General features: G+C 34.1%; 2 protein-coding genes across 2 annotated transcripts in view; both read right to left on the bottom strand.

The window, feature by feature from the left end:
* LOC125860450 (GPI-anchored protein LLG1-like) overlaps window positions 1-27,981 on the bottom strand; it is a 140,806-nt gene that overhangs the window by 7,469 nt on the left and 105,356 nt on the right. The gene's annotated exons all lie outside the window — the stretch shown is intronic.
* Window positions 8,035-8,864, bottom strand: LOC125860449 (uncharacterized). Its single transcript, XM_049540408.1, has one exon. It carries the CDS (start codon window positions 8,607-8,609, stop codon window positions 8,130-8,132), a length of 480 nt encoding a protein of 159 aa, XP_049396365.1. The 5' UTR covers window positions 8,610-8,864; the 3' UTR covers window positions 8,035-8,129.

The following is a 27,981-nucleotide window of genomic DNA, read 5'->3' as shown; positions in this document are numbered from 1 at the left end:
ATGCCTAGGTATTTACTGGCGATTTGATATAAAGCCGATGGAAAATGATTCTGGCTAGTGATTTGATATATACAAAGCTGATGGGAAATAGTTCCGGCTAGTGATATTGTGTCGATGGAAAATGGTTCCGGTGAGAGATTGATTATTGTGACTTGATGCATTTGATGTTTATGTCTGACTTACTTGTTAATTGTGATTGATGTACTTGTTGCGTGTGACTAATCTACGTGACATTGAAATTGACTTACTTGATTTGTTGGATTGTTGATTTATGACTATTGAACTGTGGAAATTGGGCCTTGTGAGTGGTGTTTTGTAGAACTGTTAGGTTGGGCTGATATATGTGCAGGCTGTAGTTTGAGGAGGTTCGGTTGGAGTGTAAGGGGTACTTGATTTCTAGCTAGATGTCTAGTTTATTAGGTTGCTTGCTGGGTACCGTGTTGTTGGTACTCACCCCTTGCTTCTACACTTGTGTAGGTTTGGAGCTCGGATCCGTGTGATCGGTTTCTCCTTCTGATTTCGAGGCTTGTCGAGGGTTTGAAGAAATAGTTGTTTGTCACTTCGGCGGGTTCTCTTTTTCTTTTTCTTTATACTTTGTTCTATCTGTTAAACACAGACGGAGACTTGTACTTACTTCTAAATTTCACACTTTATGTATTTAGTGGCTTGTACACGTGAGAATAATTTTTTTTTTTGGAGGGGGGAGGGGTTTAATAGAAGAATAAGTTTTTTTACTTTATCTTGTCTTGCTTTATATTTTCGCATTTCTTTCGTTTTGTTGGGTTGAAACTGACATCACGTCCGTTTTTGGATCATGACAAATTTTTAACCAAATTATGAATCGCATTACTCTTACCATCGCTCTTGGCAAGGTTACACTGCAGATCTGTTCATCCAACGTGAAAGAACAAGCTGAAGAAGTTTGTGATTACCACAGTGGTTGGGTTTGCAATATTTTTAAAATTATGACTATGTTTTAGACAGGGGCGGAGCTAGCATACATTCAGGGAGTTCATTCGAACTTTTTTTGGTGGAAAATATTATTATTTATACACTGTTAATTTAATATATATATATATATATATATAGTAGGTGCCGAACTTTCTTCGATTAGTTCGTATGTTTACTTCTTCAGATCTTGAATCCCTTGTTAAAAATTTTAGCTCTGCCATTGATTTTAGACGGTGACATTCAAAGTAATTGTCAAATACTATTTCAACAACCTTTAGGAGACATTTACCAAACCAATAATTCTTTTTCAAATTTAAAGACACAATTTAACTGGATATAACTTTAAAACACTAATTCAAAATGTGTAAAAAAATTTAATGTTAAGAGTTATGTTACAAGTGGGGCGTACAAAATCGAACCGAAAACCAAATCAAACCGCAAATCGAGTCAAATCGAAAAAAAAACCCGACTAGTGGTTTGGTTTGACTTGGTTTGGTATTGAAAAAAAACCCAACTATATTTGGGTTGGTTTGATTTTAACTAAAAAAACCAACCCGAGACCAAACCAACCCGACATTATATATATAGTTTAAAAATTTTATTTTATACATAAAAATATTTACTTTAATATAATTTTTAAATATTTCTTATACTTTTTTATAGTTTTTATCTTTTAATATATTATATTAAGTTTGAAACTTAGAATTCTGAATGGTTCAATAAAGATTATAGTCTACATATGTTGATAATTATAATAAAGCTTAAATCAAAATCAAATTAATACTAATGCAAAAAGAAAATCAATTCAACACTAAGAATGACAATAAAATTGAATATTTGTTCTTTAGTTTTACATTGGTTTAGACAATTAAAATACATAATCTAATTTTAATTTCCTTTAATATTTAGTCATGTAACTAATACTTATTAAACTTATTTTAGCATGGTTTAGTACTTTTAAATTATGATCATTTTCATTATGACTTGTTAATTTGCAATATTTGTTTTACGCGATTTCATTATTATTATTTTTGTTGGATATTTTAGTGTCATTAATCATATCATATTTCGTGTTATTTTTTTAAGAAACACCTTAGATAGTTGTATTTTGGTAGGATTAAAGAAATATTTGAATTACAAGTAAATTATATGTTTGTATGAATACTTTACCCGAAAAACCAAAAAAATCCAAAAAAGCCCGAGGTTGAAAAACCCGAGTTTTATTGGTTTGGTTTGGTTTATAAATTTAAAAATTCGACACAAATGATTTGATTTGATATTTGAAAAACCCGAACCAACCCGACCGTGTACACCCCTACAAGAACAAGAAAACATCTTTTCCTTCCTTTTTCCATTCATCATAATTCTAGTTTATAAATTCAAATATTTCATGACTTGTGAAAGTTGTATGAATTATTTTCATATAGTATACTAGGCGATGAGAGTTTAGATTATTATGTTAGCCTTGAATGTTTCAAAAAACATTATGTAAGCTTTTGTGAACGATAGAAATATGTGCAAGATGGATGAAACACCGCCCTTGTTTATTGAATAAATTTGAACAAAAGTAGTCTACATTTTGTTAAATGGTTATCAAAGAAAAAATTTAGTTACTTCAATAATCACATGTTGATCCTATCAAAAAGTAGGATAGGACAATGAAAATAGCTACAATCCATTTTTCGTTGCTAAATAGTGATAAATTCATTATGTAATTATGTTTCAATCGCAAAAATAAAAAATTAAAGAATAAGTATATTGTAAAGCAACAAGTTATTCATAAAAATTAAAACCAAAGTTACCTACCTAAATATGTAACATACACGTGGATTAAAATGTTATTTAGAATAATATAGTTAAAAATATAAGAGAAGTCATAAACGGTAGAAAGTGTTCTACTATTCAATGAAAAGAACATATGCATATGATGAATCAATGAAAGGGGTTGAATTGCTATCAAGGTTGTATATACTCGTTAATCAAATGTGGACAATGATAGACAAATGTCACGCTTGATGATATGTATAGATTAAATTGTTTGTATTTAACATGCTTTAGTTAATTCAAATATAACACATATACTCTGTGATTATATGTATTCTAATTTTTCTTTGACATACCATGTGTACTGCATGTATTTATGCATAAAAATTATCATATAATATCTTTATGCAAATATTCAACATGATAATTAAGTGGAGTCGTTTGTTTTAGGAGTTTAACTTTCATATATTGATAATGCAATTTTTCTTTTTTATATTATCAAATCACTAAAACTTAATTATATGAAATTCATCCATAGTAAAAACATTTGAACAATTTGATTAGAAAGTCATTCAAAATTTATCAAAAATGAAATTAGTATCTAAAGAAATATTGCATATTAAGTTATCATGTAATGGATGGTGATTTTTGAATATCATCACCATCCATTCTTTTTTATAATGGATGGTGATGATATTCAACCTCAACACCTTTACCTATCTTGCTATCATGTTAAAGAAATGGATATTGAGTCTTACTTAGTTCAATAAACTAACTTAAGAGGTGAAAATGGTCAAAGCCATATAAAGATGACAATACAAGTGAGGCAAGGCAAGATGCACCAATATGAGTATATATTACAAATAGAGAAAAAGACATAAAGTGACACCTGAATTTGTTTCGAATTTTCTAAAAAACACCTTAATTATGTGTGCGTCCTATTACCCCACTAAACAATTTTGACATAGAAAATGTGTGCATTTTCTCAAAGAGAGTGAACAACCCAAAATAACTAATATATTACAAATATGAGTATATATTACAAATGATGTAATAGGACACTTCATTACAAATATGAGTATATATTACAAATACGTTAACTTAAACTAGGGCACAACGAGAAAGGCAATGTTGGACAACATGTCGACAAATGACAAGAGTGGATACAACAGTTTCTTCTTAATCCAATATTTTTAACGTGAAATACACCTACAGAGTTCACAATTTTTATAATATAATAAATTTGGTATTAAAATCAAAGCATCACAAGCAGAAGAGTTATTCACCTAACTCTGATTATATAAAATTAGGTCTTGAGCCTAATTTTATACACCCAAAAGTTAATTCAAAGAAATAATGATTGTCCAAGTCTTATAAAGAAACCACTCATATTCTCGTTAACCATTGATACGAAACTTTGTCATTTTTCGAGATACTCATTGTCCTCCTTAATGATAATAGGCAACTTAAAGAAATGAGAACCTCACTCATCCATCTGCTTGGTCAAAAAAGGGACAAAGTTAGATAAGACATAACTTTAGACTACACAATTATTTATCAACTTTTCATCTCTTTCCAGCTGGTTTTTAGCCATCATGTTCTTTCATATATGCCACTTTTATTTTTCAATGTCCCCATGATCACCACTTTCCTTAGGTTTTAATTTTAAGAATTACCAACTCATATATACTAATTGCCACTACATAGTTTACTATACTAGAATATTATACTAATTTAAAAGAGTTTTGAAGTATATATTTGATCGTGCTCGATAAAAGCAATTATTATAATAAATTGTCAAATATACAAAACATATATACGAATGATATACAAAAAAAAAAAATATGTATTGTTTTAATAAATCTATACAATGTGAAAATCTCAATCCCTTTAGGTAAGAAATTAAACAAGTAATATTTGAATCATTTTTCAAATTATATATGCTCAGATATGAAATTATAATACAAATTTAACATAGTATATGGATAGAATAAGAGTTACGTTATAAGTTACACATTTACACGAAGATAATAACTTTTACTTAAACATTATATAACTAGAATAACGAAAAAGAAAAAAAATTAACAAAAACAAATAATACAATATTTATCGATGCCAAGGATGATAAATTTGTACCTAACTTCTAGATCTGAAAAAGACTGCATAACAATGTAGTCGCTAAATTCTAGTGGATGAAAACGACTACATAACAATCTAGTCACACTATTATTCAATAGTAATAACAACCACAAGAGTAAAATATTTGTCATCAATATAATTTGATATAGCGATACTCGTATTTAGATTCAACAAAATCTAAATTTGTATTTGATAATTTTACATTGAGAGATCAAACGCTCTTTATTAAAAATGATTTCATACTCGAGATTCGTATTGAAAACTTCTGATGAAAAGACGAAGGATGAAAGACAATCTCGATATTCTAGAAAGTAATTTGTTTTCCGGCATTTTCTTTTATTTACTACTTGGAGTTTTGACAAGGTAAAGTAAATGCCATTCCTTTCTCTTTGAAGAGGGGATACCTTTTCTTTTTTTTTTTGGTTGAACGATTCCGCTCTAGTAATTATTCGAAAATGAAATGCAATTAAAATCTATTTCAATTTAAATAGCAAAAGTTAATAAATCAACTTACCATAACTATGAGTAAATAAAGAATTGAAGAAATTAGTATAGAATAAAAAATATATTCAGTGTAGTGTATCCTTATCATGTACGTGGAAAAAAATTGTTTTGAATAGATACTCGACTCAAATATACGTCATTTGTCTATTTTTCCTTGTTCAATATTTATTTTGACACACTCAGAGCAATAAATATGTTAATGTCATTTTAACATATTAAGAAAAGATAAATTTTTTTTTCTTATTTTACCCAATTACTTAATTATTAAAATAAATATATAATATATCAATTAATATGAATATTATAATATTCATATAATTATTATTTTATTTAAAACATGTCAAATAAAAAATGAATACCTAAAATTAAAGAATGAAAATACCCACATATTGATTGTCGTTATTTCTCTATTTTTTATTTAGGAATAAGACACAAGTACCTCCTACACTATGATTGAAATCTCAGAGACACGCCTTAACCAAAAGTAAGGTTCTATTACCCCCCTTACCTTTTTTTTTTTGTAATTTTGAACACCTTTTTAGCTTATATGACATCCAAACATCACTCACGCACCTCAACTGCGTGGAGTCCCGGAGCATGTCACCTAAATCAAAAAGTGCATAAAATTACAAAACAAATGAGTTTAGGGAATTAATAAACCTTAATTTAGTAAATGTATGTCTCTAAAATTTCGATTATAATGTATGGGGTACTTGTGTCTTTTCCTTTTTAATTATGATAATCAAGTTTGATCTTAAATGTACTTTGATTATTTCATTCAATAATTGTTTCTCCTAACCTTACAAATACCAATTAGTATGTCTACCAAATTAGAACATAAGAAAAAAGTAAATTGGAACATAACAAAAAGGTGTATACCTTCTCCGTTTCATATTAATTATTTATGTTACTCCATTAAGGTTGCATATTTATTGATTCAACTTATTTTTAAAGTATATTGGTTTGAATTATCGGTAATCAATTTGTAGGCATGTTAAATCGTTATAGTATCATTCGGTTTTTTGATTTGATTTTGCACTATTCGGTTTTTGGTTTAGTAAAAGTGTAACCCAATCCGATCCAAAATAAATTTGATTTGGTTTGGTTTTCCTCTATTCAGTTCGGCTTTTTTCGGTTTGGTCATTCGGTTATGCCAATAATTAATGACATAATCAAAGTAACAATATTGAATCCCTTAAATATACTTTATAATATAAATCATAAGTAAAACTTAAAACACAATACGTATAAGTATACCTATTAAAGATGTTCAAACATAAAATATAGACGTAATTATCATGAAAGGCAATAACGAAAAAGGGACAAAAGTGGTTATCTCTAATTTATATATATATATATATATATATATATAATTTGGTTTTTTTCGGTTTTTCGGTTTTTATTTTTTAAAATCCGAAACCAAACCAAACAAAACAATTTATTAATCCAAAACCAATCCGAAAAACCAAAAACCAATCCGAATAAAAATTCGGTTTGATTTGATTTGGTTATTCGGTTTAATACGAATAGTGCACACCCCTAATAGTACCATTAAGATATTGATTTATAAGTTATCAGTTTATCAGTTATTAATCGTTATTGGTTTGGTTATCGATTTAACTATGACACAAACAATTGATTGAAAATCACTTTAAAATATGGTGACAAATCAAATAAACTATGCACATGAGTTGATAGATTGAATTTTGTTCAAAAGCAACACTCATACGTCGTAGAATAATCAAAAGTTTGAGATGGCTAGAAATAGAAATATAAAACTAAATCATAAGTTAAGGACCTTATATATCGAATGACATAAATATAATTTATTAATTTGCTAATTAGGTTATCGATTATCCCATTAAGAAAAAAACGCAATTTTTAAGAACCAATAACTCGATAATTAAAAAAATCAAAATCGTTATCAGAATGGTTGAACCAATAACCAATTATCTATATACCAATGATTTTTTTTCGTTATATTTCGATTTAGTTTTGAACAACCTTAAGTAAATTATTTTAAAAATTTTGCATAACTATAATTTATAATAAATTTTATGTATTATTATATGCAAAATAATATGAAATAACTAATATTGTATCAATAATACTACATGAATAACTAATTTTACATAAAGTAATGCATAAATTAACTTATAACTAATCTCTATATAACTACTACATGCATAATTAGAATCAACTCAAACATTCCCTTTACTTGATATGGACTAGAGATATTACTATCTACTCTCTCTTTCTCTCGATACTTGTTTATTATTGACTTTATACATTTCTTAAAAAATTATAAATAAAACATAATTTTATTATATCACCTTTTAAATATAATAAATATAATGTCTTCAAAAATGTAATAGAGAAATAACTATAATTAATGAATGATAAATCAGAAACTAAATATAAAATTATCAATTGGTTTCATAAATTGACAAATATTATGGAACATTCCAAAATAGTATAATAGATGACTATTATTAAACGGAGGGAGTAATTTTTTATAGTTCGATATAAACGAAGTATATACATCCTAATTATAAATGTGTTATAATATATGAAGTTATAAAACTTTTAAAATTCATGATCATATATTCTAATATTCATATTTTTATGACATTGACATGATAATATATATTTTTAGTTTGAAAGATATACTGCAAATTAAATGAAGAATAGAAATAAAATTTGATTCAAAACTTTTATTTATTCTCTAAAATCACCTCTATTAGCACTAATACAATATTCCCAAATTTTAATTATTCCGGTATACTCACAAGCATAGGTCGCCAAACCCTTTTAAGCAACCGTTGCCGGAATGTCGCCGACAACGGCCGCATCGACCGGACTCCGATTTCTCTAACCGCCGATCCAATACCACCGCCGCCGGCACAATCAATTTCCGGCGAAAATCTCCCTCTCGAATTATCCGGCGATGGAGGAGATGAAACGAACAAATCCTTAAGCTTGTGGCTTCCTACCATTTCCTTTACTTGATCCGGCGAATCTCCATCGCCGGAAATCCGATCCGGTGAAGCATCGTCTCCGGACGACACCGAACTACCACTTCCACCTCCACCTCCGCCGCCGCTACCACCGCCGCTGTTGAGGCTGAGGAGCATACGAAGAGTCTTCCGGCGACGGAGGTGAATAACTGGGCTAGTTGTTGGGCTTCGAGTCGGACTCCCCGCTACCGCACATTGTGTCGCTAATAGCTTGAATTTTTGCAGAGTCGCCATTGAAATTGAATTAAATAAGAAAATAGATGTAAATTTAAGAGTATAGAAGGCAATTCAATGGAATATTTAATTTTAAATCTCTCGATACTCAAAATTTCATATATATTATATCGAGTTTTCGTTTAGCGAAGATGACTTTGCAAAATTGAATCGATTGTTTGAAAGAACGGAAAGAGAAAGAATGGAAATATGGAGATTGAAAGTGAGATCTAAACTTTATTGGGTAGGGGGCGGCCATGGATTCTTTGTGTTTCGCCTAAATATGATATAGTAAGTACGTAGCAATAAACAGTGTAATAAATGAGTGACCATTAAGGTTGAATAGGCCATTCTTTAGACAATATAGAGGGGCCGGAGTGGCATTAAATATTTTTTTACAACATGTATAATAAAGGAGGAATTTTAATTACGATTTGTAGCTACACGTTAGAAGGATAACTGATAAGGGAGGCGAGCGAGATTGGGAGAGGAAGGAGAGAGGACAGAGAGTAGAGCGAGGCGAATTGTATGTGTATATGTGTCAAGTAATTGTATATATGTAACTGATATACGTATGTATTTGTATATTTAGTGAGCGAGATTGAGAGAGGGAGGAGAGAGGCAACGTAATAATTTCCCCTATAAATATTTATTCCTTCTGAAATACTTTTTCTATTTTAATTTATGTGCATGACTTAGAGTACGATTCTCGATATAAGGTCTTTAGGGAATTTCTTTCAAAATACTAAAACTTGAACAATGGAAATAAGATTAAGCTTCTTACGAAATAATTGGAAAAGTGGTGTGTATAAGTATAATATAGCAGTAGAATTTGCTCATACAATTTAAAATGGACCGAGTCATATATAACTGCTAAATTTGAGTATAACATACGAGGAGACATAATTCAAAATAGAAAATAAATCTTCATATAATTTTGGTATTGTTGGTTAATGTCAATATTTTGTCTATGAAAAAGTTCATGAGGGGCTGGGTGGCTTTGCCGGGATCGGAATCCTGACCAAACATGATGTTGCTTGGCTGTCAAGTATGTATTTGTATATCTAGCGAGCGAGATTGAGAGAGGGAGAAAGAAGAGAGCGGTCTAATTGTATTTATATATCTGTCATATAACTGTATATGTATATGTATAATTTGTATTTGTAAATGTATAAAAGAGGAGAGGAGAGAGAGGAAGAGGGAAAGAGGCGACATAATTACAGTTAAAATTAAGTTACGAGCCGTATTTAATTCAAACTATAGCTATGTTAGCTAATTAATTAATATATATTTGCTTCTCCGTGTAATTTCCCCTATAAATATTCATTCCTTATGAAAATACTTTTGCTATTTTAATTTATGTGAATGACTTAGAGTACAATTCTCGATATTATGTGTTTAGGGGATTGTTTTTCAAAATACTAAAAATTGAACAATGGAAATAAGATTAAGCTTCTAACGAAATAATTGGAAAAGTGAGTTGTGTATAAATTACTACATAGTATAAGAGTCTACTAGCAGACATTTGTTCGTCAACATAGCTGCTTGCATGACAATATTTTATTTTATTTTTTGGTATTTGCTTATCTTTTGCTGCTTAAGTCTTTTGTATCTTGGTGCTTTATAAATGTTCCTTTTCTCCATCAGGCAAAAAAGACAACTAACATTTAAATAATTACGCATATGTCCTATCAAAGATTTGCTTAATTTGATCTTTGTGGGCCCACCTACTTATTCATGTTGACTGAGAATTAATTTGTAACATCTCACACCTAGAAACGACTATAAAGAGTTTAAAATATGAAAATATTGATTTTTGGAAAGAATAAGGAAATCTGGAAATTTTGGTCTGAGTTAAGAAAGTGAGTTTTGACCATTTTCAAACGGCCATAACTCCTAGCTCAGGAGGAGTAAGGAGCATATCTTGATATGGTTGGAAAACCCTTGGAGAGATATTTCCAGTACCACTGAGATTGCACGATTTCGACATCGTATGAGTGAGATATGCCCTTCGGAAGTTGGGCTATTGGATTGAGGAAAGTCCCAATCCGGATTTAGGGAAGGGCAAAGTAGTCTTTTCTCTAATTAATTTCCTAATTTGATTTTAGGGATTTATTGGGGTAAAAACATGACTTAGTCAGTTTGGAGAATTGAGAAATACGCTTAGGGCTTGGAGAAGAGAGAAAAGAAGAAAGAACGGGAGAAAAAGGCAAAGAATTTGTCAAGATCATCCAAGCTTGCGAGTGGAATTCGTCGGGGGTGATCCCTATTAAGGTATGTGAGATCTTTTCGTGTTGGGTTAGTTCACCCACACACCAACTTGTTTCAATCCAATTGTTTTGAGTTGTTTACATGTTGAAGAAGTAAGGTTCTTGAAGAACAAGTTGTAGAATTCTTGTTGGTTGAGTTGTTGATGCTTGGGGGTGAGTTGATCCATGTTTTGAGTTGTTTTTCGAGTTAGATTGGTTGTATATTGAGGGTACAATTGATCCTAAGTGTTTGGGGAAGGAACTATGGAAGTTAGGGAGGTTTAGAGAGGAAAAACGGAAGAGAAAAGTCGAAAGTCGCTGGGCAAAAGGGTTGGGGCGCCGCGCCTGCCATAGCGCCATAAAAACTTCTCTGAAGCTTGGCCTCTGGCATGTCGCGCTAGCCAGAGGGCTGGCGCCCCGCGCCTCTCAGAGCGCCAGGGACGTCAGTTCTCCCCATTCGTTCCCCACCTTTTCGTACTTGTTCCTAAGCGATGTACCTATGTTTTCTAGTTGTTTCCAACACTCTAAGGTACATCTAAACATCATGAAATCATGAACCTTGAATCCATAATCCAATTCAAGGAAAGTTAAGATGAAAGTCAAAGAAGTTAAGAGTCAAGTCTAGAAGTTAAGAAACAAGTCAAAGCAAAGTTTCTCAAAGTTTTCAAAAGTCTTTATTAAACGTTTAAACTTTGTTTTAAGGCTCAAGTTTCAAGTAAAGTAAAGAGTAAAGAGTTGAGTTCATTTCTCAAAAGTTATTAAGGGACTAAGTATTTCCAAAGAGTTTATAAATATTTTCACATTTGAGCAAGAAAGGGAACATCGATTTCAAGAGAACTTTTAAGCTAAGTTTTGAGTAATTGCCTCAATTCAAAGAAAGAGTTTTGTTTTTACAAACATATGAGCTAAGTATATGTTGGGAGTAGTATTGAGCACCGATATGGGGATGCGAGTTCATATTAACTCAAGTCTCCATAAACCATGAAGCCATCATGGGTAGTATAGGATCATACTTTTTAGATGACTCCTTAAGATGCTTTTGGCATAAACTAGTGGATCCACTAAGTTAAGCGTTCTATATGACGAAAAAGTATAGGACAATTCTGGCAGCGTGGGCAAGACGCTGTATCACCACTTAGGCTCATAGTGGTGGTTGTCGGTTAGAGAATCTCCTACAAAAGTTATATTACTTTTATATTTAAGTAAAGTTGAGTTTGTTATTGCTTTATCTTTAACGAACTAAGTTGTTTACACTGTTTTACAAGCTTTATATACATTGCATGTGTCTTATTGGCTTATATTGAGTTCAGTTGTTCATGAGTTAAACAGAGCCAAGGTAAGTGTTCCTTTGTACTACGTTCAAGCTTAAGTTGTTGTTTAACTTTCCAACTCGCATACTCGTATATTCAATGTACTGATGCTAGTTGGCATGTATATTATTATGATGCAGACATAGGTAACCAGGATCAGTACACTACTAAAAAAACAGCGTTTAGTGACGGATATTAGCGACGAACAATATTCCGTCACTATATAACGACGAATTTGCGACGGAATAACCATTTTGTTACAAAATTAACAAATTATTTTTTGATTTATAATATAGCAACAGATTTGCAATGGAATATTTAATCCGTCGTTAAATATTAGCGCAAAAATTTGGTGCCTAATTTTCCCTACGGATTTAGTAACAAAGTAGTGGTGACAAATTTAATTAATATTGGGCGACGGAATTAGTGACCAAAAAAAGGTTGCTAAACTATTAAATATATTTTTATAAAAATTATATTATATAGTGACGAAAATATCCGTCAATATAATTTTTTCTAAATATATATATTTATTTGAAAGCAACGGATGTTAGAATCCGTCACTAAGTCCGTTGCAAACTCCAATTTCAGATTTTAATTACTCTCATTTTATCTCATCCGTCCATCATGATTCATCAAACTCCAAGAGTCAATCTCATCCACTCATCCAAATTTGATCAATGGTCCTAATTTAAGACCCTTGCATTCTTATTTTATACAAAAGACCCCAAACCCTTAATTTTTTTCATTCTCCTCCTCTCCTCTCCAAATTCGCCGCTCAGACCCCTTTTGCCCTCCTCTCCGTCGTTCTTTCTGGCCAGTTCAACCTGGAGAACGAGCAGCGAAAACAATGGAGAGCTTTGGCAGGCGCGCGAAGACCACGAGTGAACCTCCATCGCTGGCAGTAGCTCCAAACGGTGAGCAACCAGACGACCAGGTGGTCTCCGTCCGGCAATAGCAGCAACACATAGATGGTGCCACCGGTTGCCTCTCTCTCCGGCAAAAAACGACAACAACATCAGCTTCACGCAGCAAGCAGCGATGGTGAGCACCGACAGCAGCCAGCTCCAGTGAGTAACATCAGCAAACGCCGATGACACCCAGGAGAAGATAACAACGCAGTTCCAAACGAACAGCAGCCGCTTCCGCCTTCTCTCTTTTTCGGCCGGCAACAACGACTCCACGCGAGTTTGAGGAGGAAAACGGCAAGAGCATTAAAGCTCCGGCCAACAGCTATGAATACGAAGAAACAAGTTAAAAGCTCCGATAAATTTTCTGAATTAAGCTAAGGATCCATCCAAGTAGGTCCCTTTAATGTCATTTTGTTAACACTTACTTGTTTATATACTTTTCTGTTAAAGTTTAATTTATTTGTTTAAGACTGCTTACTGTTATCTTGTTACTCATATGCTTGACTGATTATTGCTATCTATTCATTCATTTTGGCGATGGTCCGCTTTAAATCCCTTTTTGTTAATCAACTTGTTCCTTATTCAAATTAGAAATAATTTGTACGCATAATTTAATCATTGATTTTTTTTGTTAATTGATATGTTTGATTTTGGAAAATAATTGGAGTAACTAGCTGATTATTATTAGAAAATGGCTTAATTATGGTATAATTTGAGTGATTAATGAATTTGTTCAAAATTGGTATATGATTATAAATGACATATGATATGCATATATTTGTTTTTCCTTCTTTAGTTGGACAATTTGGTCATAAGTTGTATAATAGCTAGTTATTTATAGTAGTATGATTGGATTTTGATTCTTCTAACCAGCTTATGGTAAGGTTTTAAGACTTCCATTTTGAGATAAATTTCAGCTTAATTCGGTAGGAAATTAGGAGTAATTTGTTAATTGATTGTATTACCTTGTTAGCTTGCCTGCCAACTAATATGTTATGATTTAATGACTTTGTTGATAGCATCTTGTATGATAATTATCTCCTTCTGCCTAATGTGGTATAAGATGATCGGATAAAGCCTATGAAACAGTAGTAATCTTTCATGACATCAAGTTTGTGAATATTTGTAAGTGGTGCTTATAGTTATACTTCCTTTGGGAAAGTCTTTTACCAGGGAAAGTCTTTTACCAGAAAAATTAACACTTCAATGATAAGTCTTTCATATGTACATATTAATTCCTATTTTCATTTTTCACCTGTTAATGATCCATTTTTCAAAAGATTGTAGCAGGAGACTTCCAATATAATATTTTTGTAACCATGTTGTAAACACCAGTTAATGTCATGAGTAGCTGCCTGAGTTTCATAATGTTGTAGAATAGTGAATGCATAAATCATCTGTTGTAGCTGTAATTGGGGGTGGTGTTTTTGCCTTTTGTCTAGTAAAGCTGAAAATTCCTCCAGATTGTAAGGCATCACTTTCTATAAATTAATGTTCTTTTTTATCTATGAATCTCGCTTTTTATCTTGTTGTAATTTCCTTTAAGTGCTTGGTGTCATCTCCTCTGCATAGTGAGAATGTTGAATTATTGTTATGTTTTCCAAATTTGACATTGATTTTGTACTCACCTAAAAAAAATAGAAAAGCTAAATGAACCATGTTCATCAGTTTCACCTTGCACCACACTAGTTTGTCATTCTTTCAGCAAATTATCAACTATGTCCCCAGCAGGAAGGTTATGAAAATTGGTATCTGTTAAACACATTTGGTAACATCCATTAGAATGTAATCTTGTCCAAAGCATGATTCCATTTACACCTGGATGTGAAAATCCCTCTCTCAAAACCATCTCTACATATTTAGCCTGTCATCATATTCACAAAAAACTATTATCATCAGATCATTAATAATACTTCCTCTGTATCAATGTGTTTGTCTGGTTTTGATTTGACATGTAGTTTAAGAAAGTAAAAAAGACTTTTTAACCGATTTTATTGTTATTGTAGGTGAAGTACCCTGATCTGAATTTCTTTATCAAGATTCTTGCTGATATCAACTTCTGTAAGCCATATATGAAGTTTAAGTATAGCCAATTTGTCTAACACTGCTTTGATAAGTGGAGGATTTGGTACTGTAAAATGTCCTTCTAGGCCAATTCCTTCCATTATAATTTTATTCTTAATCTTTAATGTTTTCTCTTTATCTTAATTTATTATAGGAAAAATATGAAGAAATATTACGGAAAAAAACAACCTCTCAATCTGATATTGATCAATGTGAAACATACTATCAAACTGTCGGGGGAGAAAAGAGCGAAGAATATACGGTATTGAATCTGAAGCAAGAACTTACTACGGGCAGAATCTTTGTGCCTCGTCATTTGTAGAACCTTTAGTTTCTCAATCAACATCGACAAGAAATATGGATGTGTTTGTAAAGCAAATGATTTCTGCCCTTACTAATCATTTTCTTCCGGTTATGAAGGAGCGGGTACATCAAGCGCTTACTCCCATTGATTAGTCTTCTATTTTTATGTTGTCTGTCTTTTTGAAAAGTATAAATTGTGCGCTAACAATAGTTGATGAATGTAAGTTCTCTTGAGAATAGTTGACAGATTGTTTTTGATGTTTTCCACCAAAAGTATGTGATTTAGATTTTGCTATCTATAGATTTTGAACCCTCTAAATATTATTTTATATGAATGTTTGTTATTTTAGAGGTATTTAGTAATTGTTATTTAATTTATTTTACAAGAAAATTATTAGCAACAAATTTAATGACGATTTGGTCGTTGCTATAAAAAAATATTGGCGACAGATTAGCAACGAAATATTTTAGTGGCAAATATGCTGGCTCAAATAACAGAATATTTTGTGACGGATTAGTGACAGAAATTTTGTCGCGAATTTATTTGAAATGACGAAATTAATTATGAAATTAGCAACGAACTATATAAGTATAATGACGGATCAGTCCGTCACTAACAAATGGCGACGAATATCATTTGTCTCTAATACGTCGCTAAACTTGCGACGGAACTCATTTTTCATCGCTAAGAGATTACTAACGAGCGAAATAGCAACAACCAACAATCTGTCGCAAATCCGTCCCAAATCCGGCTTAGCGACGAAAAATCATAGATTAGCGACGGATTTCGTCAGTCGCTAAATGCTGGTTTTTTTGTAGTGGTATCCAACATGCCATTGATCCAGTTGAGCACTCCAGAGTCAGTGGTGAGCCTCCTTGCATTCCGGAGGACTCTGTTATTTCGTTTTCCTAGTTTTGCTTTATTAGGATGTTGTGGGGTCTGTCCCAACATCCATCTCAGTATTATAAAGGCTTGATAGACAGTTAGACAGTTAGTATTGAGTCTCTCATCTATGTATTTGCAGATACTTTGTTTTGAGACATACGTTGTCATTTTTGCTAAGATGTTATCATTTAAACTATTGCATTGAGTTTATTCTGTTGAGTTAAATCTTCCGTTGAGTTAAGTAAGCCAGGCCAAGGTTCCGCTTACGGCCAGCGATGGTCTCCGAGTGCCGGCCACGTCCAGGGTGTAGGCTCGGGGCGTGAGATAATTACTCCATAAATTGTTCAGGAAAAGATGATCCCATTTAATGACAAGTTATCCCAGGATTAGTTATTTTGGGTTAGTTATCTTGGGAAAACATATCACACCATGTATATGGGATAACTTATCCCATCACTATGATATAAATTGTGGGATAAGTTATCCCAAACATGATTACCAAATAAGATACAAAAAATTTATCTCATCACTATTTATTTTTATCCCTTACACCAAACGAACCCTTACTACTTATTGGAGTACTATTTTGTTTTGTTTTATTTTAATTTAGGGAAAAGGGACAAATATACCCTCGAACTATCATAAATAGTATGCAGATACCTCCGTCATACTTTTGGGACATTGGTGCCCCTGCCGTAAAAAAACTAGAACATATATGCCCTTCACTCTAACGGAAGACTAAATAGGGACACGTGGTGCAATCTTATCCGTCGATAAATGTCGGATCGGTGGATAAGATTATGGCACATGTATGTCCGTTAGTATAAAGGGTATATATGCTCTAGTTTTTGGACGGTAGGGGCATCAATGTCCCAAAAGTATGACAGAGGGTATTTGCATACCATTTACGATAGTTCGGGGGTATATTTGTCCTTTTTCCCTTTAATTTATGTCTCACTTTTGTTTTAGATGATTATATATTTAAGAATTTACATAAAAAAAAATTAGTACTATGTAACAATAATTAAAAAATTTAAAATATTTTAAAATAAATTATATATTTACAAATTATATAAAAAGTAGTAATATATATCACAATAATTAACAATTATTTGACTTTCCAAATTCTATGAATATAACATAAGTTAGGAATATTGGCTCAAATCCACTAACAAGTAAATTTCGTATAATACATGAAAATTATGCGTGTATGAAAATTGTATACAGTTGGTATTAAATATGTATATTTCTTAATGTGAATGTTTTTTAATTTATAGCATAGTTGATTGTTTGAAATGCGTAGAAATTTGTGTATATCTTAGACTTAAAGATTTTGATTACTGATATGTGTATGAAAATCGATGTGTATCAATTTGAGATATGTGTGGCTAATGTGTTTCGTATATTGTATACATTATGTATAAGAAGGATACGGTGTACAGTTATTATGAGTATGAAATGTGTATAAATTTCATATACTTTAATCTCGATTTATTTATTTTTTGAAATTTTAAGGACTTCTTATTTTGGAAGAAGAGGGTATAATGTTTGCATACGTGAAAATTAAAGAGATAATAAACCTTTTGTTCCTTATTTTGATTTGAAAAAAATGTGGTTTGACAAAAAAAGACTGGGGCTTCGTTTAGCCGCCTATGTAGTAAGAAAAACTCTGAGTTTGACGTTGAATAGCCATAGTGAGTTCTCTGTAACGACATGTTCCCGTCGTTATAGAAAAACTAATGGAAAATTTTTTTGGGCCGGAAAACTTTTTCGTAGTAACTTAGAATTTCCCAACCTAGTCCAGATTTGGTTGAAATCGGAGTCAGTAAGGTCTAGGGAAATTTGGTAACAATTGGGTGATCTAATTATGATTTTGATCACATGAGTAGATAGCTAAGACATTAAGGAATCCGTACAACTTTACAGAATTGAATTCAGGCGAGTATGACTCCCGAAATGGATCTTAGCGTGAGAAGGTAGTTTCTGAGTGTCATGTGACGAATGTGTGTTGTGAAATGGGGGTTTGGAAATTCTTTATTGAGCTATCTATTCCGTGCAAGCCGCTATGGCGAAATTTTGTGCCGCTAGGGCGGGGCCGCTGTAGCGGGGTGAGGACCGTTGTGGTGGGACACACGCGACTTAAGTCGGAAATAAACCCCAAAAATGTTTTATTCTGCATATTTCTACTTTGAGAGCTAAGAGACGACCCCAAGTGTTTTCTTGACAGTTTTCCACCATTCTTGAAGCTAAATGTAATGTTTTCACTCCCCAAATCCATTTTTCGATACGTAGAACTTAGTTTCGTAGGTAATTATTGTTGGGGAAGGGTTTTGGCACTGTTTGGATGGTGGGAAAATCCCTAATTTTGGATATTGGGATCATGGGTTTGATCTAGGTTTGATAGTGTTGACTTTAATCCGGGTAATTAGACATTGTTTATTGATTCCTGTGTTGTTATGATTGTTTGTAGATAAGAACAAGCGGAAAGAATCCTGAAAGGGAAGGATAAAGTTTTTTAGGGGATTCAAGCTTTGTTTGAGGTAGGTGATGGTTGTGATTTCATGTTGTGTGATATATGTTTGTTCTTGCTTCATTATAATACGTGTATGTATGCGAATGTTGGATTATTGATCACACTATTCATAAATGAGAATGATTGAATAATTGTTTGCCATGAAATCATGACTTTATTATATGATTATGAGAAAATACTTTTGATTGTAATTATGGCTTGTTGAGTGGATGTGTGTTGCGTTCTGACACACTAACTTGGATCGATTGCCACGTTCTGACAAAAATATGGGATCGGTTGCCACGTTTCGGTATAAACATTGGATCGGGTACCACGAACTGGTACACTAACAGTTTGGGTTTGGATTTCATGAGAGGACCATTGACTTGACATAATTGTGTAATTGAGAATTGTGAACTTGATCGTTATTCGTAAATGATATTGATATTGTATATGTTCTGTGTATGCATGTTATTATTATGTTGGAATGACTTATGTATGTTGCACTTAGTGGGATAGCCGCGTGATCCTACCAGTACACTGTGATTGTGTGCTGATACTGCACTTGCTTTTTCTTTGTTGAGTACATGGCATCTTCATGTGGCTATTGATAGACCTCGCTTAGAAGATCAGTGATCGTTTCGAATTCAAGGGTGAACCAGTTCTTCCGAGTTGCTATGAGTTCAATTTCTATTTATGTCCACATTTCGGACTTATACTTTCTAGTTAGTTATTTGTATGTTAGTTTAGGGGTTGTACCCCTTCTTGTTTAGACTTATGGTTCTTGTTAGAGTTTTGGTACATTGACCTTCAGGGTTTAGGCATTATTTCCGCAGTTGTTTGTTACACTTTTGAAGTTTACGGGAACTCTATTTCTTTTCCTTAGCATTTAAACCTGCTTCTGTAACTTTAAATGTCTTAGTTTTGATTTAGTTGTGTAGTTCTTGGTTAGCTAGTTAGTATTAATGGTTCTTCCACTGGAGGGTTAGTGTGGATGCCAATCACGACGGTCTGGATCGTGACAAAGTTGGTATCAGAGCCTAAGTTTGTTGATCTCGATGTACCAAAACAAGTCTAGTAGAGTATTGCGGAACGGTACAGAGACGCCTGTACTTTTCTTCTAGAGGCTATAGAACTTTAGGAAATCTCTATGTTTCTCTTGTCTCCTTTCGTGCTATAAATTGATTCCAATTGGTATCTGGCGATTCAAATTGATATCTAACCTCACTTTTCTGTATGCAGATAGTCCCGTCAATGCTCCAGATGAATAATCTGCAGCAATAGGTCGCGGTCGAGGCAAGGGTAGAGAAAGAGTTAAGGGTAGAGGTCGATGAAGGGTGGCGCCTACTAGGGATGAAGCACCGATTGGAGATGCTCCCAGAAATGAGGCTCCTCCTGCGCACCATGAAGAGGTAGAGGAGAATGTAGAGGTTAATGAGTAGGAGAATGTTGGACAAGAGGAAGAAGTACAGGCTGAGACTACAGGTATTCCTCCTTTAGACCTAGTGTTAGCTCAACAAATTATGTCATTCTTGAAATGATTAGTTGGTCCTGGAGTGCTTTCCCCTGTTCAAGCAACTCAAGCTCCCTTCAATCCCCCTATTGCTATCACTGCGCCCAAGGTGGGTGGAACTGAAGGTAATGATGCTTTCTTCCGTCCTTTGTTGGGTCTGGTTATGACTGGTAATGAGCATGAGATGTTGACTAAGTTCTTGAAGTTGAAACTGCTTGTGTTCCATGGTTCTGAGAGTGAAGACGCCTATAAGTTCATCCTAGATTCCTATGAGAGGTTTCATAAGTTCGGAATTGTCCATCAGCATGTTGTGAAGTTTGTGACTTTTCAGCTTCAAAGTGAGGCTAAGCAATGGTGGAAAGCTTATGTGGAATGCAGATCTTCAGTTTTATCCCCACTCATTTGGACCCAGTTTCATGCTCTATTCTTAGAGAAGTATGTGCCTCGTACTTTGAGAGATCGCAAGAAGGATGAGTTCATGGCTTTGGAGTAAGATGGTATGTCTCTGGTTGCTTATGAGGACAAGTTCCATGCCTTGTCGAGATATGTTGCGCAATTGGTAACTACTAAGAAAAAGAGAATCCATCTTTTTGGTAAGGGTTTTAATTCTGAGTTGCAGGTATTATCCGTTCATATGACCTCTGCAAGAAAAAGTTTCAATGAGGTAACAGACTTTGTGATGAAAGTGGAGGGGGGTGAGGCGAGACGGTCAGACTAAGTCAGTGGCTAAGAAAGCCAAAAATTCAAGCAACTTTCAGGGATCTTACTCCAGAGGTTCAGAGAGGCCAACACTTGCAGCCCGACCAATTCAGTCCGCTATGCCCGCTTCTATAGGTAATTACTCCGGAACTCTACCTCAGAATTTGATTCAGGAAAGCCAGGGAGCCGCACCTTCGGCGGGCAACAGACCATCTTTTAAATGTACTTGTTACAACTGTGGAGAACGTGGTCATATGAGGAGAAATTGTCCCCACCCGCGCATGTTGGATTCCGCGCAGCAATAGTCTAGAGCAATGGTACCCGCGTGAAATGGTAATAATGGTCGATGGCATCTACAAGATGGGCGAGAAGGAAATCAGCGAGACAGCGAAAGTAGGGGAAATGGTAACGCTGGTAGAGGTCCAGTGCAGCCAGGCAGAGAAGTCACCTGCCACGATGATAGGGCTTATTGTTATGCCTTTCCCGGCAAGACCGAGGTAGAGGTGTCTGACGCAGTGATCACAAATACTAATCTTGTCTGTGACCGGATGGATAATGTGTTATTTGATCCGGGTTCTACTTATTCTTATGTGTCTGTGCGTTTTGCCTCAGCATTTGCTATGATTTGTGATATACTTGGTGGCCCCATCCATGTTTCTACCCCAGTTGGAGAGTCTGTCATAGTCACCCACGTCTATCGTGCTTGTCCTATTTTATTTATGGGTTTTCAGACTTGGGTTGATTTGGTGATTTTGGATATGACTGACTTTGATATAATCTTAGGCATGACTTGGTTGTCCCCCAATTATGTTGTGCTTAATTGTAATACTAAGTTTGTGACTCTAGAAATTTCGGGAAGAGAAAAGTTAGAGTGGGAAGGGATGTATAAGCCTAAGCAAGCTAAGATCATATCCTTTATTCGAACTAGGAAACTGGTATGGCAGGGTTTTTTGCTTATTTGGCTCTTATTCAGGATGTTGAGGTTGAGTCTCTATCTATTGAGTCTATTCCTATGGTGTCAGAATTTAGAGAAGTGTTTCCTAATGATTTGCCTAGTATGCCTTTGGATAAAGATATAGATTTCTGTATTGATTTAGAACATGGTACTCGTCCCATTTCCATCCCTCCTTATTGCATGGCCCCGACAGAATTAAGAGAGCTTAAGGCTCAAATCCAAGAGCTTCTTGATAAAGGATTCATTCGTCCTAGTGCTTCCCCATGGGGTGCTCCAATTGTGTTTGTTAAGAAAAAAGATGGTAGTATGATGATGTGTATGAATTACTGCAAATTGAATAGGGTCACCATTCAAACCAAGTACCCATTGCCTTGAATATATGATCATTTTGATCAATTTGCAAGACGCATCAGTTTTCTTTAAAAGATTGATCTAAGGTCTGGTTACCATCAGTTAAAGATTAAGCCTGAGGATGTGCCTAAGATGGCGTTTGGAACCCGCTATGGGCACTATGAGTTTCTAGTTATGTCGTTTGGGTTGACAAATGCGCCTGCACCTTTTATGAGTTTGATGAATAGTGTGTTCAAACCATTTCTAGATTCGTTTGTTTTAGTCTTTATTGATGATATTTTGATGTATTTAAAAAGTGAGGAAGATCATACCGACTATCTTCGTATTGTTTTGGGTGTTCTTGGGAAACAAAAGTTATATGCGAAATTCTCTAAGTGTGAATTTTGGTTGACTTCGGTTGCATTTTTGGGGCATGTAGTTTCAAAGGAAGGGGTAATGGTAGATCCTCAAAAGATTGAAGTGGTTAAGAATTGGGTTCGGCCTAGCTCTGTGACTGAAGTTAGGAGTTTTGTAGGGATCGCTAGCTAGTAGCTACTATTGTCGGTTTGTGAAAAACTTTGTTTCCATTGCCGCGCCTTTGACAAATTTGACCAAAAAGAAGATACCATTTGAATGGAGTGAAAAATGCGATAAGAGCTTTCAAAAGCTAAAAACTCTTTTGACCACCACACCTATTCTAGCACTACCCGTTGAAGGTAAAGATTTTATTGTTTATTGTAATGCTTCACATTCTGGTTTGGGTGCGGTGTTGATGCAAGATAAGAATGTTATAGCTTATGCATCACGACAGTTAAAGGTGCATGAGAGGAGTTATCCAACGCATGATTTGGAGTTGGCAACGGTAGTATTTGCTCTTAAGATCTGTCGGCATTATCTTTATGGTGTCAAGTGTGAGGTGTTTACTGATCATCGTAGTCTACAACATGTATTCACTCAAAAGGATTTGAATTTGAGACAAAGAAGGTGGATGGAATTACTTAAGGATTATGATGTCACCATTCAATACCATCCGGGCAAGGCAAATGTAGTGGCAGACACTTTGAGTCGAAAAATGGTGAATATGGGTAGTTATGTGTAACTAAGCGGCCTTTGGCTAAGGAAATTCAGGCCTTATAGTCTAAATTCATGCAGTTGGGCATCTCAAAAAGAGGTGGGGTGTTAGCTAGCATTGAGGTTAGGGCCACGTTCATTGAGGAGATCAAGGCCAAACAGTTTGAGGATGAAAATTTGAATGAGCTTAGAAAGAAGACTGTGCTTGGTAAGGCACAAGAGACCACTCCATATGTGGAACGTGTGCTCAGTTTTAAAGGAAGGATTTTTGTGTTCCTCGAGTCGATGACTTGATTCAAAAATTGTTGACAGAATCCCATGGTTTGCCATATTCCATTTATCCGGGTGTGACCAAGATGTATCGAGATTTAAAGCGAATTTATTGGTGGCCTAGCATAAAGAAAGACAAAGCGGAGTTTGTCTCTAAGTGTCAAAATTGCCAACAGGTAAAGTATGAACATCAAAGGTCTACATGTTTGATTTAGACAATGCCAATTCTGGAATGGAAGTGGAAATTGATAGTTATGAATTTTGTGGTTGGTCTCCCCAAGACCATGGGGAAATTTGATTCTATTTGGGTAGTGGTTGACATATTGACTAAATCAGTCCATTTCATTCCGGTAAGAATAGATTATAATGCTGAACAATTGTCTAAGGTTTACGTGAAAGAGATAGTGAGGTTGCATGGGGTGCCCCTTTTTATCTTCTCAGACCGTGGTAAGTAGTTTACCTCCAACTTTTGAAGGAAGTTACATGATGAAATGGGCACACAACTCACTTTTAGTACAACTTTCCATCCATAGACGGACGGACAGTCAGAGAGGACTATTCAAGTGTTAGAAGACATATTGAAGGCATGTGTGATTGATTTTGGAGGGCATTGGGATAAATTCTTACCTTTGTGTGAGTTCTCTTATAATAATAGTTATCACTCCAGCATTGATTTGTCACCATTTGAGGCATTTTATGGGAGGGGATATAGATCATCCATATGATGGTTTGAGGTTGGAGATGTAAAACCTTGGGGGGTTGATTTAGTGAAGGATGCTCAAGATAAAGTGTGGAGCATCCAATATAAGCTTTTAGCGGCCCAGAGTAGACAAAAAAGGTATGCAGATCATAAGGTAAGAGACATGACATTTAGACTGGTGAGAATGTTTTTCTTAAAGTGTCACTCATGAAAGGGGTGATGATATTTGGCAAGAAGGGCAAGCTGAGTCCGTGATATATTGGTCCCTTCGAGGTTCTTGGTTGTGTAGGGCCAGTAGCTTATAGATTAGCCTTACCTCCCAACCTATCGGGAGTTCATACGGTATTTCATGAGTCCATGTTGAAGAGATATCATGGTGACGGGGATTACATCATAAAATGGGACTCAGTTGTGTTAGAAAAAGACCTACAGTATGAGGAGGAACCGATTGCAATTCTTGATCGTGATGTATGTAAGCTGAGGACCAAAGAGATTAAGTCTGTGAAGGTTCATTGGAAGCATTGTCCAATTGAGGAAGCTACTTGGGAAACCGAGAAGGACATGCGAGACAAGTATCCCCAGTTGTTCATCGATTTAGGTACTACTCCACTCTTGCTTTAGCCTGTTTTTCCTAAGTTTTTCACTCGAGGACGAGTGATGGGTAAATTGGTATCTATTGTAATGACCTGTTTCCGTCGTTATAGAAAAACCAACGGGGAAAACTTTTGGATCGAAAAACTTTTTCATAGTAACTTCAATTTCCCTACCTAATCCAGATTTAGACGAAATTAGAGTCAGTAAGGTCTAGTAAAATCTGATAACAATTGGGTGATGTAATTATAATTTTGATCATATGAGTAGATAGCTAAGACGTTAACGGACCCGTACGACTTTACAGAATTGAATTTGGGCGAGTAAAACTCTCAAAATCGATCTTAGCATGAGAGGGTAGAACCTGAGTGTCATGGGACGAAGGTGTGTTGTGAAATGGGAGTTTGGAAATTCTTTATTTAACTCTCTGTTCTGTGCAAGCCGCTATGGCGGGATTTTGTATCGCCAGGGCGGGGCTGTTGTAGCGTTGTGAGGACCGTTGTGCCAGGACACACACGACTTAAGTTAGAAATAAACCTAAAAAATACTTTATTCTGCACTTTTCGACTTTGAGAGCTCAGGTAAGGTTTTCCACCATTCTTGAGGCTAAAGGTAAGATTTTTACTCCCCAAATCCATTTTTTGATCTGTAGAACTTAGTTTCATGAGTATTATTGTTGGGGAAGGGTTTTGGAAGTGTTTGGATGGTGGGAAAATCCCTAATTTTGGATATTGGGATCATGGGTTTGATCTAGGTTTGATAGTGTTGACTTTAATCCGGGTAATTAGACATCGTTTATTGATTCCCGTGTTATTATGATTGTTTGTAGACCAAGAACAAGCTGCAGAAAGAATCTGGAAAGGGAAGGATCAAGTTTCTTAGGGGATTCAATCTTTGTTTGAGGTAGGTGATGGTTGTGATTTCATGTTGTGTGATGTATGTTTGTTCTTGCTTCATAATAATACGTGTATGTATGCGAATGTTGCATTATTGATCACACTATTCATAAATGAGGATGAGTGAATAATTGTTTGCCATGAAATCATGACTTAATTGTATGATTATGAGAAAAATACTTATGATTGTGGCTTATTGAATGGATCGGGCGTTACGTTCTGACACACTAACTTAAATCGGTTGCCACGTTTCGGCATAAATATGGGATCGCGGTTGTCACGTTCCGGCATAAACATTGGATCGGGTACCACGAACCGGTACACTAATAGTTTGGGTTTGGGTTTCATTAGAGGACCATTGACTTGACATAACTGTGTAATTGAGAATTGTGAACTTGATCGTTATTTGTAAATGATATTGATATTGTATATGTTCGGTGTATGCATGATATTATTATGTTGTAATGGCTTATGTATGTTGCACTTAGTGGGATAGCCGCGTGATCCTACCAGTACATTGTGGTTGTGTACTGATACTGCATTTGCTCTTTCTTTGTTGAGTACATGGCATCTTCAGGCGGCTATTGACAGACCTCGCTTAGAAGATTAGTGATCGTTTCGAATTCAAGGGTGAACCAGTTCTTTTGGGCTGCCATGAGTTCTCTTTCTATTTATGTCCACATTTCGGACTTAAACTTTCTAGTTAGTTATTTGTATGTTAGTTTAGAGGTTGTACCCCTTCTTGTTTAGACTTATGGTTCTTGTTAGAGTTTTGGTACATTGACTTTCAGGTTCTAGGCATTATTTCCGCAGTTGTTTGTTAGACTTTTGGAGTTTATGGGAACTCTATTTCTCTTCCTTAGCATTTAAACCTGCTTTCGTAACTTTAAATGTTTTAGCTTTGATTTAGTTGTGTAGTTCTTGGTTAACTAGTTAGTATTAATGGTTCTCCCACTGGATGGTTAGTGTGGGTGTCAATCACGACGGTCTGGATCGTGACATGTTCACATGTCTTCTTGGATCTACAATTGAATCTTTTGGAAATATAGCATGACAATTACATTGAATCTTTTGGAAATATAGCATGACAATTACATTGAATCTTTTGAAATTCAAGGCTTTTAATTAACTCAATTTGATTGTCATCCATGGCTCAATTTATAACAATGTTAATATTAATTTATGATATATATAATATTCATACATATTCAAAATTAACTAGATGAGGGTTGAAAATCAGTCAAAAACTAGCCCAAATTAATCAAAGAGCTTTTAAATTGATTTTTGTTGAATCTGAATGATGAAATTTTGGATGAAAAATTGCACCGTAAACAATGGTGTAGAGAGGAATTTTTGAAATCAAAAGTATTGAAAACACATTTAAATTATCTATTTATTTTAGTTTCACACCCAATCTATTTGGAGTGTGAGAAACACATCTGAACTATTACTTATTTGTCACATGAATGGCCACGTGAAAAACAGTTCTGTTGTAGCAACACATAACTAACACATGTAACAGTCTCAACTGAATATATAAATTAAAACACGTAACTTCACACATTTGATCTAGTCGGCATTGAAATGTGTTTCTCAAATCAATAAACGATACTTCAGATGTAACTCTCTTTTTTTTTTTGGATGAATAAGGAACATGGATATCAGGTTTAAAAAAATCGTGGGTTATTCAACTAACCTTCGACGTAAGCAACTTCATACTGCTCTAGGTTCTAACTAAAAGCCCGAATCTGTTATGTTTTATTATATTTATTTATATTTTGTAATATAAGGTCTTACTTATGTATGGTTATTGATTTTTCCTTGTGCAAAATATCATCCATCACTATTAATTATGTTTTTACAAGCTTCATTCAGATAAGATTCTAAATAAATTGAAAAGATATCTACTTTACTTACTGAAATTATTATTTGTATAAGAATTAATTTTTTAAAAAAAAAACTCAAACTACAAGAATCTAATACTTTGACTTTTTTTTGGTATGAGAAGTGAATTGTATGTATAAATTTTTAGGGACTTATAATTTAGGGATATTTATACCTATATATAACCCCAATTGATATTGCCAAGATTTTAGCCAAAAATTAATCTCAACAACTAAAGCCTTATAAATG

Source organism: Solanum stenotomum, chromosome 3 (genome assembly GCF_019186545.1).
Source record: "Solanum stenotomum isolate F172 chromosome 3, ASM1918654v1, whole genome shotgun sequence".
NCBI lineage: Eukaryota > Viridiplantae > Streptophyta > Magnoliopsida > Solanales > Solanaceae > Solanum > Solanum stenotomum.
Note: the sequence above shows the minus strand (reverse complement) of the source record. Positions and strands in the feature narration are given on the sequence as shown.

Bases quoted from the DNA above. Each gene is read 5' to 3' on its own strand.
- LOC125860449 (XM_049540408.1), bottom strand. From the start codon at position 8,609: ATGGCGACTCTGCAAAAATTCAAGCTATTAGCGACACAATGTGCGGTA.